The sequence below is a fragment of the Electrophorus electricus genome, chromosome 17 (assembly GCF_041902795.1).
Source record: "Electrophorus electricus isolate QZ-2024a chromosome 17, ASM4190279v1, whole genome shotgun sequence".
Taxonomy (NCBI): Eukaryota; Metazoa; Chordata; class Actinopteri; order Gymnotiformes; family Gymnotidae; genus Electrophorus; species Electrophorus electricus.
The window spans coordinates 868665-885000 of NC_137513.1; the positions used below are offsets into that span (position 1 = coordinate 868665).

The 16336-nt window shown below is 43.0% G+C and overlaps 2 protein-coding genes across 2 annotated transcripts; one reads left to right on the forward strand and one right to left on the reverse strand.

Moving 5' to 3' along the window:
* Window positions 1-494: 494 nt before the first annotated feature.
* Window positions 495-4754, forward strand: ca4b (carbonic anhydrase IV b). Its single transcript, XM_035533977.2, has 8 exons — window positions 495-564; window positions 1564-1608; window positions 1708-1872; window positions 2507-2652; window positions 2818-2910; window positions 3092-3158; window positions 3819-3991; window positions 4488-4754. The coding sequence occupies exons 1-8, from the start codon at window positions 504-506 to the stop codon at window positions 4665-4667; spliced, it is 930 nt and encodes a 309-aa protein (XP_035389870.1). The 5' UTR covers window positions 495-503; the 3' UTR covers window positions 4668-4754.
* A 6649-nt stretch (window positions 4755-11403) lies between these two features.
* proca1 (protein interacting with cyclin A1) lies at window positions 11404-16106 on the reverse strand. Its single transcript, XM_081699987.1, has 4 exons — window positions 13953-16106; window positions 13663-13795; window positions 13335-13469; window positions 11404-13237 (listed from the first exon to the last, which is right to left on the reverse strand). The coding sequence occupies exons 1-4, from the start codon at window positions 14617-14619 to the stop codon at window positions 11587-11589; spliced, it is 2586 nt and encodes an 861-aa protein (XP_081556113.1). The 5' UTR covers window positions 14620-16106; the 3' UTR covers window positions 11404-11586.
* Window positions 16107-16336: the final 230 nt, after the last annotated feature.

Genomic DNA, 16336 nt, shown 5'->3' on the forward strand with positions numbered 1-16336 from the left:
CCCAAATAAATGACAAAACTTAATTTTGTTGCTTTTCAGTGATAGAGATGAGTTTCTGTTTGCAAAGCCACTGCTGCATGCTTTTGCTAGTTACAACAAAAAAAATGTGTAATAAGCAAAAAAACGTATATAAAAGTGTATCGTGAGGATAAACTGCAGTAAAGTCTGAAAATAAGGGGACAAATTCTCACAATACAGTCAGTCAATAAATAATGCAAGTAATTGACGTTCTTTTTCACACCTGCCAAATAACACTGAGAGTAATGTACACCTGAGAGATTATACCTGCATGCACCAGGTGCTTTATAGCTCAATACACAGAAGGAGCATTCAAGCAAATGCCACTTCTTATCAGAATAGCAGCACTGTTGCCTTTCATGTGTAAAACAGGAAGGAAATGTTTGAGATATCACAGCTTGTCACAACATAAAAGGCTCTTCAGAATGAAGGAGGCACACAAAACTCCTACCAAACAGTTGACAAGTCACCAGAAGCAAAGAAGGATGCCCAGTTTCTATTTACGGCTACTTTTTGTCTCTCTGCTAAGGACAACTCTTGGGGCAGGTATGTGACATTTTCAATGTTCAGTGTCATTTCTGTTGGATTGTTTCAGACCCCATGAGACAGAATAAGGGAGTGTTTTCCCACATCAGTATCTTTAGGTTCTCTGGAGAGTTTCTTTTTGTTTTAAATGGGTCAGTGGGACTTGAAGTCCCACTGGGACTGGCAAGGTATTTGAGATGAGACTTATTTTGGGCTTCATTAAAGCCTCTGCACTGGTCTCTGTGTCCCAAACAAGGGGCACAAAGTTTGTCCATGCCAGAGACAAGCTATTAATGTGTTTGGCTGATCGGGGTCTCCATCCATGCAGCTTGTCAACTTTGGCCGTCTGAACTGAAACAGTGACAACAGTGTTCATTGTTTTTATTGATTATTTACATTCACATTCAAAATTACAATGCCTTTATTTGTGAAGACTAAACTGGAACATTATCTCACAGGCAGATCAGGCCACCAGAAAAAAAATGTGTCAGTGCTGAACACACGGGTAGCAGAAGTGGTGTGTAGTGACCCTGCACAGAAATGGCTTGAAATGGCTAGAAATGGCTAGTTCCCCTTAAGGGAGGTTTTCAATGCTCTTTGAGAAACTTTCTCCTCCATTGTTCAACTTCTTAAAAGATTCACCACATGTTTACGGTGTGTTAGAAGTCCACCCTGAGACCCCGCTGATAGTGCCATTCAGTGAGCTACCAGTGCTCAACATGTTGTTGTTAGCGCATCCAAAATATTGAAAATTAGTTCTTGGTGTTCATCTTTACAGCTGGGGCTGTGCTAATTGGTGAAAAAGGTGATGTTTTTTGTAGGACATTCTTGATGAGCAGTCTATGATTGAGTGTTCACAAATTATTTGAGATTGATCTTCTTAAGTTTATTTTGTTTTACATAAAGTTTTTTTTTCAACTACCATAGTGGCTTTCTTTCACTTTAACATACATTAAGTCACAAAATTAGAGCAGAATTGTGTGTCATGAACTGTGATGCCATAAATGTGAACTCTTTTAGAATGGTGCTATGAATCCCAGTTCTCCTGTGACAAAACCTGCAAAGGTGAATTATCACTCACGGAAGCTTTTCATTAAAAAAATAAAATAAATATTTTTATTAAAATATGTTTTTACATGCGTTGAGGAGATCTTGTTCTAATAGGACCCAGAAATTGGATAGACGTTGCACTGAGCTGTGGAGGGACAAGCCAGTCTCCGATTAATATCGTAACACAGCGGGCTGTTACTGAGGGCACACTCACACCACTCACATTCCGAGGCTACCAAGACATGTTCGACAGCATCATTACAAACAACGGCCATACTGGTGAACACCTTCAATCTCTTACGCTTTGAATATTGCAATTTCCTCTTTGAAGGTCTCCCTGTTAAACTGCATCACTGCCATCAGTTTACTCAGAACTCAGCTGGAGTCGTCGCACATATGAAACGTTCTGCTCACGTTGCTCTGGTAACATGATTCTCTGGTCACCCATTCCTTCAGGAACTTCCCACAATGTCCTTCTCACACTCCTAGACCGTCTGCTTCTAGATTTCTGGCTGGTTTTTGTTTTGAGTTCTAATCACATTATGCAGTACTACTACTGCAGTTTTCTGGAACTTTCTACTACACCTCCTCCATGACTGATCTACCTTCTGCCTTCCTTACAATCTCAACTTAAAATGCTTTTCTTCACTACAGAACCTTCTTCTCTGTCTACACCCTAGTGGTTATGTTTAGGCTTTTGAAAGGTGTTATATAAGTTCAACGTGTTGTTGTTGTTGTTACACAGGTGAGTTCACACAGAATCAAAGATAGGATTCATGTGAAGGAGCTGTTTAAAATGTGCTGATTAAATTTGACTGATTAACACAGGCTTATAGTTATAGTTTGAACCAGGAAGAATTCAGGAGGGCACATTTTTCTGAATCAGTCATGGGCTACAGTTTCTCATCTTCAGTCAAGGTCAACTTGTCAGGCCATGCACTGGTGGAAGGCGGAGATCTACAGGGACCTTACAAAGCAGTGGAATTCCACTTCCACTGGGGCCGTAAAGGAGGGCCTGGGTCCGAGCACACTGTGGATGGACAGCAGTTCCCCATGGAGGTATCCGTGGATAAACGTCTGCAATTCCATGTTTTGCTTCTGGTCCTTGCTGAGATACAGATGATGATGACGACCTCACATTTGCCGTCTGAATGCTAGCATGGGTTGTTTTCGTTAGCATGCTTAGTAATGGGTTCTCTGCATACATGTGTTTTATCTCCATAGATGCATATTGTTCATATAAAGGACAAATACAGCTCTGTGTCTGAGGCTGTCGCAGACCCCTCTGGAGTGGCAGTCCTGGGAGTTTTGTACCAGGTTTGCACCTTGTGTATTGTACTTTTTTAAAATTAAAACACTTAGCAAAATTGTAAAGATATTTCACTATTAAGACTAGAAAAAATGAAGATCTAATCTGATATTTAATGAAATGATCAAAGTGATTAGCAAATATTTAAAGTAAGCCGTTTTCGAGGCAGTGTCCTTTCTTATCTAACAGGAGTCAGAAGCCAGAAACAAAAAATATGAAACCCTCATAAATGCGCTGGCAAAGGTCACACAACAAGGTAATTTTAACACATTTATTGCTTTGACCATCAGTATGTTCCTTCTTTGGTTCATGAAAATTGTATTTGTATTATATTTTATGGTGTACCATATATAACTAAACCACTGAAGTCACTGCACTCTCTGACCCCTTAGAAACACTTACCTTAAACCCACATTCACTGCTCATATATTTACGTATAGATGCGAATATTACAGACGCTTGCTCCACTGTTGCCATGGAGTGACACTGTTCCCCATTTATCATTTGTCAGTTTCTGATCATGAGACCACTGCAGTATTACTGTTGGGCAGCAGAACGTTCTCAACGCAGCAGCGAGACCACCAGACATAGTAGTGTCATGGCATTGATACGGTAGTGACGTGGTAGTGATATGGTAGCGATGTGGTAGTGAGTGATGTGGTAGTGATACGGTAGTGATACGGTAGTGATGTGGTAGTGATGTGGTAGTGATACGGTAGTGATGTGGTAGTGCTATGGTAGTGATATGGTAGTGATATGGTAGTGATGTGGTAGTGACGTGATAGTGATGTGGTAGTGATACCGTAGTGATGTGATAGTGATATGGTAGTGATATTGTAGTTGTAATGCAATGGTATGGCAATGTTTAATAAGAAAAGTATGCATGAACCATTTAGCTGAGAGCTTTTATTTCCAGACACATGGTCACGGCTTGGGCCTTTGTCTCTGGAGTTGCTTATCCCAGCCCACAAGGTCCCAAAAGGCCAGTATAGCTACTTCCGCTATACCGGCTCCCTCACTACACCTGACTGTGCAGAGTCCGTCATCTGGACAGTGCTTGAAAACACCGTTCACCTCAGCAAACAGCAAGTAAGTTACAGCATGTGTTCTCAAGTCCAAAGACACTGAGTTTTATTCCATCTCTATTCTAGTTGTTTTACCTCTATTCTAGAGTGTTCCACCTCTATTCTAGTTGTTTTACCTCTATTCTAGAGTGTTCCACCTCTATTCTAGTTGTTTTACCTCTATTCTAGAGTGTTCCACATTGTTTTCATGCCTTGGATAAGTGTTTTGAGGCAGTCTGCTATTGGACTTGCATAAAAATATGAACTGAACGGCTAGTTATGGAGACGCTAGTGATGTGTTTCTCAAGTCGAGTTCTAAGGACACCAGAGAGATGTTTTCAGATGCTAAACCACTGATTCAATTCACTAACTACATATCTCTCGTCTGAGAAGGGGTTTGAAATTAACTCACAAAGATGAGTAGTGAATGGGCCCACAAAAGGTTCAGAGAATCACTCACTGGTTTTGGTGTGTACACACTGTGCCACATAAACAGTTTTTTTTTGTCCTATGTTCCACAGTTGTCTGCATTCTCTGATCTCATGTTCGGAAACGGTAGTACAATGGTGGAGACCTTTCGTCCTGTGCAGCCTCTGAACAACCGAAGGGTCCTTTATTATTCTGGATGTAACGCTGCAACTGTCAGCAACATATTGGTTATTAATACTGTTCTCACAATGTTACTGACTGTTTGGGAATAAGATATACACTTTGTCCATTCAGTTTGAAAATGTGCTTGTTAAAGGCCTTTTCTTAAATGTTAATACTTATTTGATTTTAAATGTCAAATATAGGCACCAAAAAAAAATCTAAATAAAAATGTTATTATAAACCACAAATGTTTCCATATTTCATATAAGTACTAAATATAGCCTAAATCCTAAAGACCTTTTTAATGAACATGATTAGTTTATACCAAAGCAGAATTACAAAGGGTGAGCAGACATCACAATTCTTAGTTTGTAAGGCAATACCAAAACATACACTAATAACTAACATAGTACAGATTAACTCAGGTTAAAATCAGATTACAAAAAATATATAATAACAATTAACAATAACAATACATGACAAGACAAATTTTCCATATGATATGAATGATATTTTTTGAATAGTTTCAAATATATGTTTCACTATTTCTTTTCAAATAAGAGTAATTTCTATCCTGAAGGCCCATGGCGTCGTTAGTCTGTTCATGTATCACAAGGAAGTGAAAGTTCATTGGTGCAACACAGGACGGGTAGAAACATGCAGTTTTTAGTAGCTACTTTTCAAGCCCTTGTGTTTCTTTGGCAAACCTCTCAGTAAGATTTCCAGAAATTAAGGGCAAAAATTAGCACATTAAAAAAAATTACAGCTAGACTATAAGAAATGGGCACGTGCTTGTTAGGATGCTTGACATCACGGGTGTTTGTATTTGCGTGGTAACTTGTGTTTACAACACTTTACGACTTCCAGAGGTGGGTCGAGTAGCCAGAGGACTTACTTTAAAATAATGATTACTCAAGTAGAAGTAAAAGTTAAATTATTAATTAAGTAAAAGTAAGAAAATATCTGTAAAAAAGTCTACTCAAGTAGTAAGTTACTTTATTGGAACTTTAATAACACAGAGAGTTTTATATAAATATATATGTAATGTAAATGTGTGTGTGTGTGTGTGTGTGTGTGTGTGTGTGTATATTTCAGCTGCTTTTTCTGATGCGTGTAGTTTCTTTCCCAGAATATCACTGAAATCGGACCACACTTTAGTTTCATATTAATAATACACAGCGATTTCACACACAGATATGTGATATATTGTGAGCTATTCTTCATAAATGTCATTTGAGTCCCACACCGGCAAATGTGCACGTTCACTGTTCATTATGTCGGTCTGCTGTCCAGTTGTGTAACTTAATGAAGCATCATCTGTAGAGATTTCACTCAGTCATCATCTGTAGAGATTTCACTCAGTCATCATATGTAGAGATTTCACTCAGTCATCATCTTTAGAGATTTCACTCAGTCATTATCTGTAGAGATTTCACTCAGTCATCATATGTAGAGATTTCACTCAGTCATCATCTGTAGATTTCACTCAGTCATCATCTGTAGAGATTTCACTCAGTCATCATCTGTAGAGATTTCACTCAGTCATTATCTGTAGAGATTTCACTCAGTCATTATCTGTAGAGATTTCACTCAGTCATCATCTGTAGAGATTTCACTCAGTCATCATATGTAGAGATTTCACTCAGTCATTATCTGTAGAGATTTCACTCAGTCATATGTAGAGATTTCACTCAGTCATCATCTGTAGATTTCACTCAGTCATCATCTGTAGAGATTTCACTCAGTCATCATCTGTAGAGATTTCACTCAGTCATTATCTGTAGAGATTTCACTCAGTCATCATATGTAGAGATTTCACTCAGTCATCATCTGTAGATTTCACTCAGTCATCATATGTAGAGATTTCACTCAGTCATCATCTGTAGAGATTTCACAAACCATCCCACACTTGACAGGGTGTGGCGAAACATGCAAAATGTAAAAATTATTTTCAAATGTAGCGGGAGGAATGTATATTTTTGACCTCGCAAATGTACTCATGTAAGAGTATAAAGTATAAAGTACCCTGTTTTAAAATGTCTCTTAAAAGTATAATTTGTTATACCATAAATTGACACAAGTAAAGATAAAGGGGAAAGTGCAGCACGTTGCTGCCCCGCTCTGCTGACCTCTAATAAGGAAGCTCTTGTGCAGATGTGTGGATGTTACAGACCTGCTGCTTCACCTACTTCCACTGTCATAATACAGTAGAATACTTTTTTCCATCTGTTTCATTGAAATGGAATTTAGATTCATTTTAAAACACATCCTCAATGTAATTTAGCAATTTAATTCTGAACTATCGTAATGATTGGAGTACTCTTTCAAATGTCCTTTTTCTTTGGCAGCAGAATGGGTGTGTGGCATGCTGAGTTCATACAAATGTGACTTGTTAAGGAGGAGACCTTCTTTCGTCTCCATGTTCTCTACAATCAAGATGACCCACCAGGGCGTCGACGTGCATCAGCATCATAGGACTCACACAGACAGAGTCTTGGGTAAATGGCAAAACCGCTGGCTGGAGAACTATGATTGGTGTAGGTTTAAAACGCACAGCAGCGCTACCAAACTCACATGGCTCACACACTGGAATTCCATGTGCCCTGATTAACTATAGATGTGACCACAGCATCCATTAGTCATTTGAAATGGTGTTTAATTATTTGCTTGATACTGAGGCTCAGAATGAAAAATATTCTTTTGGCAGATCAGTTGTCGTTTTGCAGGTGATCATCACTGTGCTGTCTGTGCAAAGCTTATCGGTCCATGAAAGAAAGGAACGTGATGATGTTCTCATAATTAACAGGTAGGCGAACACGTTTTCAGATTTGCAGACTCTCAGAGTTCCATACTGGTTAGGCTCCAGCAGTGCAGAACAAGCTATTGTGTGTTGTATCATGTGTGGCCACTGGGTGGCGCACAGCTCTGACGTGCACTTCTACAACACCACCAAACACGCTGTGAGGGCCTGCGGCAAGAACTTCAGCAAGCCAAGCACTGTGAACACGCCACATACACGCCACGACCACGCCACATACACGCCATGATCACGCCACATACACGCCATGACCACGCCACATACACACCATGAACACGCCACATACACGCCATGAGCACGCCACATACACGCCATGAACACGCCACATACACGCCACGACCACGCCACATACACACCACGAACACGCCACATACACGCCATGATCACGCCACATACACACCACGACCACGCCACATACACACCATGAACACGCCACATACACACCATGAACACGCCACATACACGCCATGAATACGCCACATACACGCCACATACACACCATGACCATGCCACATACACACCATGACCACGCCACATACACACCACGAGCACACCACATACACACCACAACCACAGCACATACACACCACGACCACGCCACATACACACCACAACCACAGCACATACACACCACGACCACGCCACATATACACCATGACCACGCCACATACACACCATGATCACGCCACATACACACCATGACCACACCACATACACACCATGAGCACGCCACATACACGCCACGACCACGCCACATACACGCCATGATCACGCCACATACACACCATGAACACGCCACATACACGCCATGAGCACGCCACATACATGCCATGAACACGCCACATACACGCCACGACCACACCACATACACACCACAACCACAGCACATACACACCACGACCACGCCACATACACACCACGACCACGCCACATACACACCATGAACACGCCACATACACGCCATGAATATGCCACATACACACCACGACCACGCCACATACACACCATGACCACGCCACATACACACCATGACCACACCACATACACACCACGAGCACACCACATACACACCACAACCACAGCACATACACACCACGACCACGCCACATATACACCATGACCACGCCACATACACACCATGACCACGCCACATACACACCATGACCACACCACATACACACCATGAGCACGCCACATACACACCATGAGCATGCCACATACACACCATGACCACACCACATACACACCATGAGCACGCCACATACACACCATGAGCATGCCACATACACACCATGACCACACCACATACACACCATGAGCACGCCACATACACACCATGAGCACGCCACATACACACCATGAGCATGCCACATACACACCATGACCACACCACATACACACCATGAGCACGCCACATACACACTATGACCACACCACATATACACCATGACCACGCCACATACACACCATGAGCACGCCACATACACACCATGAGCATGCCACATACACACCATGAGCACGCCACATACACACCATGAGCATGCCACATACACACCACATTCCGGGTCATGAACGCTACCCTGTTCCTGTAGAGAGGACAGTGAGTTTGAAACATGCACATACTGAGTGATATTTCACTGGCACTGTAAATCTCCTGGCTCAGACAACCCAGAGAAAGCTGCAGCTACCTATGAATGTATAAAAAAGTGTCAACCAAACTGAGGAGGAGGGTTCCGCTTGTGAGTGTTGTTCCCTCTCCAGGATTCTTCCTCGTGCTCTCAAAGATGTTTCTCTTCCCACTGTAACCTCGGCTTGAGCAGATGTGCAAAGACATATAAACTGTGGTGGAAGAACAAAAATGAAAAAAGGGAATGAGAACTGAATCGCACAGATTTACTGATAGATTACATTCAAGCATAGTGAACCACTATAGGAATGTGTTTGACATAATCTCAGACGTGCTGGTTCTGAATGTGTTTGACATAATCTCAGACGTGCTGGTTCTGAATGTGTTTGACATAATCTCAGACGTGCTGGTTCTGAATGTGTTTGACATAATCTCAGACGTGCTGGTTCTGAATGTGTTTGACATAATCTCAGACGTGCTGGTTCTGAATGTGTTTGACATAATCTCAGACGTGCTGGTTCTGAATGTGTTTGACATAATCTCAGACGTGCTGGTTCTGAATGTGTTTGACATAATCTCAGACGTGCTGGTTCTGAATGTGTTTGACATAATCTCAAACGTGCTGGTTCTGAATGTGTTTGACATAATCTCAAACGTGCTGGTTCTGAATGTGTTTGACATAATCTCAAATGTGCTGGTTCTGAATGTGTTTGACATAACCTCAAACGTGCTGGTTCTGAATGTGTTTGACATAATCTCAAATGTGCTGGTTCTGAATGTGTTTGACATAATTTCAAATGTGCTGGTTCTGAATGTGTTTGATATAATATCAAACCTGATGGTTCTGAATATGTTTGAGGTCTGAACGCAGCACTGAGCCACATAATCCGCCAGACGTAGTGTAGTGGTCCGCTGTGACAGATCTACCAGTAAATCTGTGTGGTGGGATTCACTTTCCTTTTTGTTTGTTTGTGTTTTTTATTTTAGTTGCCTGGCACTGTTGATGTTATAGTGGAGAATGTTGTTCACTGACTCCTGTGCACTGAAGCACAAACATGCTTAAAAAAACAAAAACAAAACATAACCCTGTTCATCTCAGTAACTGTTCATCTCAGTATCTGTTCTCATTCAGGACAACTTTAGTTTTCCTTTAGTCACTGAGTTCCCTTCTTATCTTAATTTATGTTCTCGCCACATAACTCTGCTGGGCTTTGTAGCTGATCCTATCTTGACAGAATGCCAGTTTGCAGTATGTATTATAGTGATTTATTTACATATTATAGTGGTTTATGGCCTGTGGCAAGGTGCACTATAGGCTGGACAATTGTCCTGTCCTTGGGAACCATGAACATCTGAATGAATGTGCACATTGTTTGTGTCTAAATGTGCACATTGTGTGTATGTGTAAATGCGCTGAGTCCAGCAGGGCTCTGTAGAAAGAGTCTACAACAGGAGGGCGGGGTTTACTCCTCAGACCATCATTTGCATAATTATACACCTGGTATTTCCTATTGGCTGTCGTCCCTGCTGTGAGCCGGTTATGGAAAGGAAGTTGGTTAATAGGAATGTAAGTGGCTAGATCATATTAGTTCCTGTTTCTTTTCTTTAAATATAATCTCCATACAATCTTTAATAATCTATTTTTGCTGTAGAGTATTGAAACGGATGTTGTCTCTCCTTTGGGGGAAGCAACAAAAATCTCCTCAGGGTCATATGCCTATCAATATCCATATCAATATCCATATCAATATCCATATCCATATCCATATCAATATGCCTATCAATATCCATATCAATATGCCTATCAATATCCAAATCAATATCCATATCCATATCAATATGCCTATCAATATCCATATCAATATCCATATCAATATGCCTATCAATATCCATATCAATATCCATATCAATATCTATAGCCACATCCATACTTCTATCCCTATCATATCTCTATCCAGCTACGTTTAACTCATTTGACTAACATAACTTTGCTTCCCAAACTGCACCAGCGGACTCTCGTTTGGTAGGCACTGCTACATGAGTCTTTCTGCTCTTAGACTTTTCCAAGAACATGTGAGAGTCAGATCATGGGAGCTGTGAACTACTGGGTCTTACGATGCTTTTTGAACACTGGAGTCCTAGTGGGAGAGACCCAAGCCAGATTATCCTTGTGCAAAGAATGTGAGCCTTTTCCACTCAGTGCCCCATCCAAGGACACGGAGGGTCACGGTCTGCCAGAACAAAGCCCAAATGTGCTAAACTGGTGTGGCCTACTGTAGACAACGTGGTACTGGAAAATGTTGTTGCACTATGAGTTGTAGTCTATAAGTTAAAAGTCTCCTCCATTAACTTGGAGGGTAAAAACAGTTTAATTATAAAGAATTAGAGATTTTGAGTGATCTGAGATTTTGTTTAAGATTAGTTTATTAAGTCATAATAATACATAAAACACTGAACATTTCCTATATTTGATCTTACTGTCTACCATCAATGGATTTTATAAAAACAATTAAACATGCATTTCCTTTAGCAACTAGTTTGATCATGGTGATACAGGCTGCGCCATTAGTGTTTCTACAAGCAGTCACATCTTAGGCTTCGGTGACTGTCTTCCTCCTTTCCCATCATTCCTCTCTTTTGATCTCCTCCTCTTAGTGGTTCCCACCATGAGGGGTGATACGAATGGTGTGCTCGTCTGTGTAAGAGGGAAGAAGAACCCAGTGCTTGCCTCGGTCTCTTGCGTCTGGGGCAACCTCTGCGCGTCCACGTCAGCCTGGACTGGGCTGGGTTTGGTCCTGTCAACAGTGGTCGTCATGGCTTCAAGCCTCTTTGTGCTCACAACCTTGCAAACAGGTGTGTGGCAGCTGGATAGGGCGCATCTGCTTCTGCCCCCGGTGCCATTCCACCGTTGCGCCCTGATTGTAATTTTAATTGTGCCAGTTGTGCCCTTCACTGCTGGGTTCTCCAGTCTGCTGGGCAGCACACCTTCTGAAGGGCTCTGCTGTTCAGGGGAAGGGAACTCGCTCAGCTCCCGAGTCGCATTGAATTTGACAACTCTGGGTTCGTCTGCTGTCAGGGAAGGCGGAGCCTCCCCCTCTGCAGGGGAGGGCGAAGTACAGAGTTTCCTGTTTCTTTTCCTCTCCCCTCTCCGTCTTAATCTCAGCCTTTCAGTTCCAACAATGGGTCTATTCTCTGTAGTGGAGCTGAATGCAGATGCCTTTTCATGCTGGTACTCTAAGCTATGTGACACCTCCTCCCCTGCTGTGCTGAAGGTGCTGTGTGTTCTGGGAGGAGCCTGGCTTGTGTTCTCACTCACACTCACTGGGGTGGCATCTCCATGCCTGTTGTGTACAGTAGCTTCTACAGGGAGTGGAGCTGGATATCTCTTCCTCTCTTTTTCCACCCTTTGTCTTAATCCAGCTCTTCTAGGTTTGCTGGCAGCAATCAAGTGTATGTGACTTGCTGATGAGAGCTGTGCAGATTCTGTGTCTTTGATTTGTTTTGGTAATTCTAGCATCTCTGCGCTTGGCTGTGCCTGTGGTGTAGTGGTGGTGGTGTTGGTGGTGGTGTAGTGGTGGTGTTGGTGGTGGTGATGGTGTAGTGGTGGGGTTGGTGTGGTTTTGCTGTCTTGACTCTCATCAGTCATCCTCTGATACTGATCCCTCATCATTTTATTGGAATATTCCGGATCACCCGCACGACTGAATGCAGCGTTCATGAAGTTGTCACTGATCTGATGAAAATTCCCAGGATCTTCTCCAAAACCGTTTTGAGCGGTGAGCACATCTGCTCGTCTGGCCGGCGGCGTGCCGACGACACGCTCCTGGGCCGCCGGAGCCGCGTCTGCGCTCTGCTTTCTCTTCTTACCCTGCTCCTTCCGCCTTCTCTTCTTTGAATCTTTTCTCTTCTTGCCAACATTCTTCTTCCTCTTCTTGTCTGCTGCGTGGGCATCTCTGCTGCCATCCAACGCTGGACGCTGCGAGGTGGAAACGGCGGCGAGGGCTTCGATGAAGTCCTCAGCAGCCGTGACCACCTTCGGAAGCGGCTGGGTGGTGCTTGCGGATCCTGAGACACTGGACGGTGTGGTGCTCTCAGATGCCTGTGTGGTTTCTACCTCTGCCAGCTTCTTCTTAGGAGGAGACATGGTGAACGCATCTATGAGTTCAACACCTCCAAAGTCATAGGGGATGGATTCTCTCAGCACTGCCACAGGCACTCTGCCATATCTCTTGCACCTTTAGAACAGAAACCATGAAAGCTCGAATCACATTTTGTGATATTTGTGGAATTATACGTAGAATTAGAGGGGGTAACCTAGGAGCTGTTACTTACACTCCATACCAGTAGCGCTCAACACATTGTTCCTCGAAGGAGAATTCAAAACAGGGAACTTCGATTACGTTAAAGAAAGCTTGGCCAACCACCCGTGACGAAGTATCGTTAACTTTCCTCAGGCACTGTTTTAATCTGCAACATCCAGAAACCATATGCAAGATTTTCTAACGTTACAATTTCCATACTTATTAAAATGTATATATTTTAACCATACCCAATATTAAGACATTTTAAGAGACTGTTTGCAATTTCATTCAATGTTATTTCAGCTCCGCATTTTTAGTCCTTTAGAGTAATGCTGCTAAACCAACGTGGCGTTACTCACGCGTTATCGCAGTCGCAGTGCGAGACTGAATGCCATTTCAAGTTGACGTAGCCGTACTTGAAGGAGAAGGCATGAATGACATCGGGACAGTAGTCGTGAGCGCGACAGCATTCGTCTGTCTCGGCAAACTCCCCTGGACATTGACATATCCACAAATGCCTTCTAAACTTAGCTCAGTGAGCTACAGCGCACATGAACCTTACTGAACGACCAAGTTAGATAAGTTCACACAAGCTCACAGTTCACATAGATAAGATAGTTATATAAGATAGTTCAGAACGGCCGCTTACCCAGCTGCTCGTAGCTATCGGCGATGTTCCCTGCCCCACACCAGAGAGTACCGGGATAGGTGAACCCGCGCCTGGACCTCCGTCGTCTGCCTTCCGTCCTGCCGGCAGCGCCATGCGGACTCCGGGTTTGCGCGGCAGCGCTGTTTGGGTTCTGCGAGCGCAGTGTGGCACAGTTCTTCTTAGCTTCGATCACATTGGTGAACTTCAGCTCTGGGACAGTGGACTCACTACTCTGCTCTCTCAGCCCACGTTGACAAACGTGCGTGAAGGATTTGACGTGTATGGGGTCCGCGGTTACTGAGCAGTCGACTAGGTTTCCTGCAGAGTCATGAACGGAGCGAACGTTCTCTGCGCCATCCGACACTTCATAGAAACTGTACGGCCCAACCACCGATATCTTTCCACAGAAAGTGTTGTCGAGCATGTGAAACAACACTTTGCCCTCTTTTTCTGGATCTAAAAAGAAGTTCAGGGGTTGACCTTTGGCGAAATCACAGTCTAGATAAGACAGAAACACGAGGAACACAGACCACATTACTGCAGGTGGCCTTTCAGCACCACGAGGTTTGAGACAGCACCGCAACTCGCGTGCGGGAGTCGCGTGGGTATTAATCAGCCCCGGTTCGATCATGGGAGGGGTTTGTCTCTTAATGAACATGTCCCTCATCAAATGACTCGAGTAGCCTGGCAAGATCTATTTTTTTCCCCAATTGCTTCCAGTTGTACAACTGTCGGACCTAGTGTTTCGATTATTTACAACAAAATAATATAAATCATTATGAAATATTCAGAATGACTCAGTGTAGGTGGCTTCTGCTGTTAAAGCAATTCACACTGCTGAACGAGCGCACACAATAAAGTGGGAAACTGCTTTGACCGCAAGTAACCCCTGCACTCTCCTCACCTCCAGAGCCCGAGTTTTACTCTTGTGACGCAGCAAGGAGGAGGTCCCTGGTGCACTTTCCATGGTAACAAGACATGGGGTGATTCTGACGACCCAACGAGATTGGGCATCTTTCAGATTATACAAAAGCCATGCGTAGTGACCTAATTTGGAGCGTACGAGCTGAGTCTTTTCATCGGGACGTAAAACCGAAAACTGATTACATGTACATCACTCATTTGCCCTGCTTCTCTAACGTCTTTGCTATATACCATTAATTGCACACAGCAATTTTTAACATTCCCATAACGAAGCATACGAGGTTTGCTGACTGCGTAGGTCAACTGAGGTTTGCTTGTGTATTTGGGTATGTGCACATAATTCAAATGGTCTTCGTATCTAGGCTGCACCAAGCACACGATGGCAGATATCTTCATGTGTGTAGCTACTCCTGAACTACTATTTATATGGTCATTACATTCCTACTCATTTAGTGTTGCTGTTCAGGAGAGAGCATGCGCTATGCTACAAGAAGCAAAGAGAAAAGGCGTCAGTATGAAAATGAAATCTAGTCATAACCACTGTGACCACTAGGTTATGGTACGTGGTGATCAAGTTTAACGCATTGAGCAAGTCCACAAATACCGAAACGTAGCCAATATTCGGAGTTTTAACAATTTTAAACAATAGAACCTACAGCCCAATACTCCTGTTTCAGTTTGCAGGACTACTGCTGTTCTGTAAAGGGACAGATGAACTACCCTTATCATATCAGCAGACACGTGCGCCAGTGTCTGATCCACTTGCGCGCGGTGGGATTCGCAAAAGGAGGAACCCAAAGATGGAAAATCAGCCCGCTGCGGCACGAGAGCCCGCAGAGCTCGTGCTGATTGAGGTCAAACGGACTTACGAAGCGGGGCTTCAAACAGCCCTAAAGCTTCAACTCAAGGCCGCCGGTGGTAATGGCTTTAGGCATCTCTATCCACGAGGCGTAAAGGAATATTCTCAACCAAATACGCAGAGGGCAGCACAAATGTGCCAACTGTGTTAAACCGCGACACAGGCGTTACGTGAGCGCTAGTGGGTCATGCGTATCATTAAAGTTTTATATTTACAATATGCAACCTTTATATTCTGCTATTTGACACGTAGCAAAGGTTTAAAAACCTAAAGAAATTGTATCATTCACGAATGGATAGCGACAATTTAAAGTTTAAAGTATTGCAGCGTATTTGATCGTCACGTTCAGTAGAACGAGGCGGTTGTCACTGTCAACAAGCTTCGTGAAACTGTCTTGCATATCCTTACTGGCAAATGTAGTCCCAAGTAAAATTAGGTATCCGTATTTCCTGTTGATAATACTGTGCTAACCCGTGAGATATGAACAACACTTAACAGAATGTGTGGCCCCCTTCTCGCGCTCATCGCAGCGCCACCTGTGTGCTTCAACAGTAGAAAGTTCAGTTGCATCCGAAGGTTTGGTTTTATTGCTTTGTTTTTT

Excerpts from the sequence above, each read along its gene's own strand:
- ca4b (XM_035533977.2), top strand. The coding sequence starts at position 504 with ATGCCCAGTTTCTATTTACGGCTACTTTTTGTCTCTCTGCTAAGGACA. Across the intron at positions 565-1,563 it reads AAGGACAACTCTTGGGGCAG|AATGGTGCTATGAATCCCAG; the intron begins GTATGTGACATT and ends GAACTCTTTTAG. Across the intron at positions 3,159-3,818 it reads GGCAAAGGTCACACAACAAG|ACACATGGTCACGGCTTGGG; the intron begins GTAATTTTAACA and ends TTTTATTTCCAG.
- proca1 (XM_081699987.1), bottom strand. The coding sequence starts at position 14,619 with ATGAGGGACATGTTCATTAAGAGACAAACCCCTCCCATGATCGAACCG. Across the intron at positions 13,470-13,662 it reads CACTGCGACTGCGATAACGC|ATTAAAACAGTGCCTGAGGA; the intron begins GTGAGTAACGCC and ends TGGATGTTGCAG. Across the intron at positions 13,238-13,334 it reads GAGCGCTACTGGTATGGAGT|GTGCAAGAGATATGGCAGAG; the intron begins GTAAGTAACAGC and ends TCTGTTCTAAAG.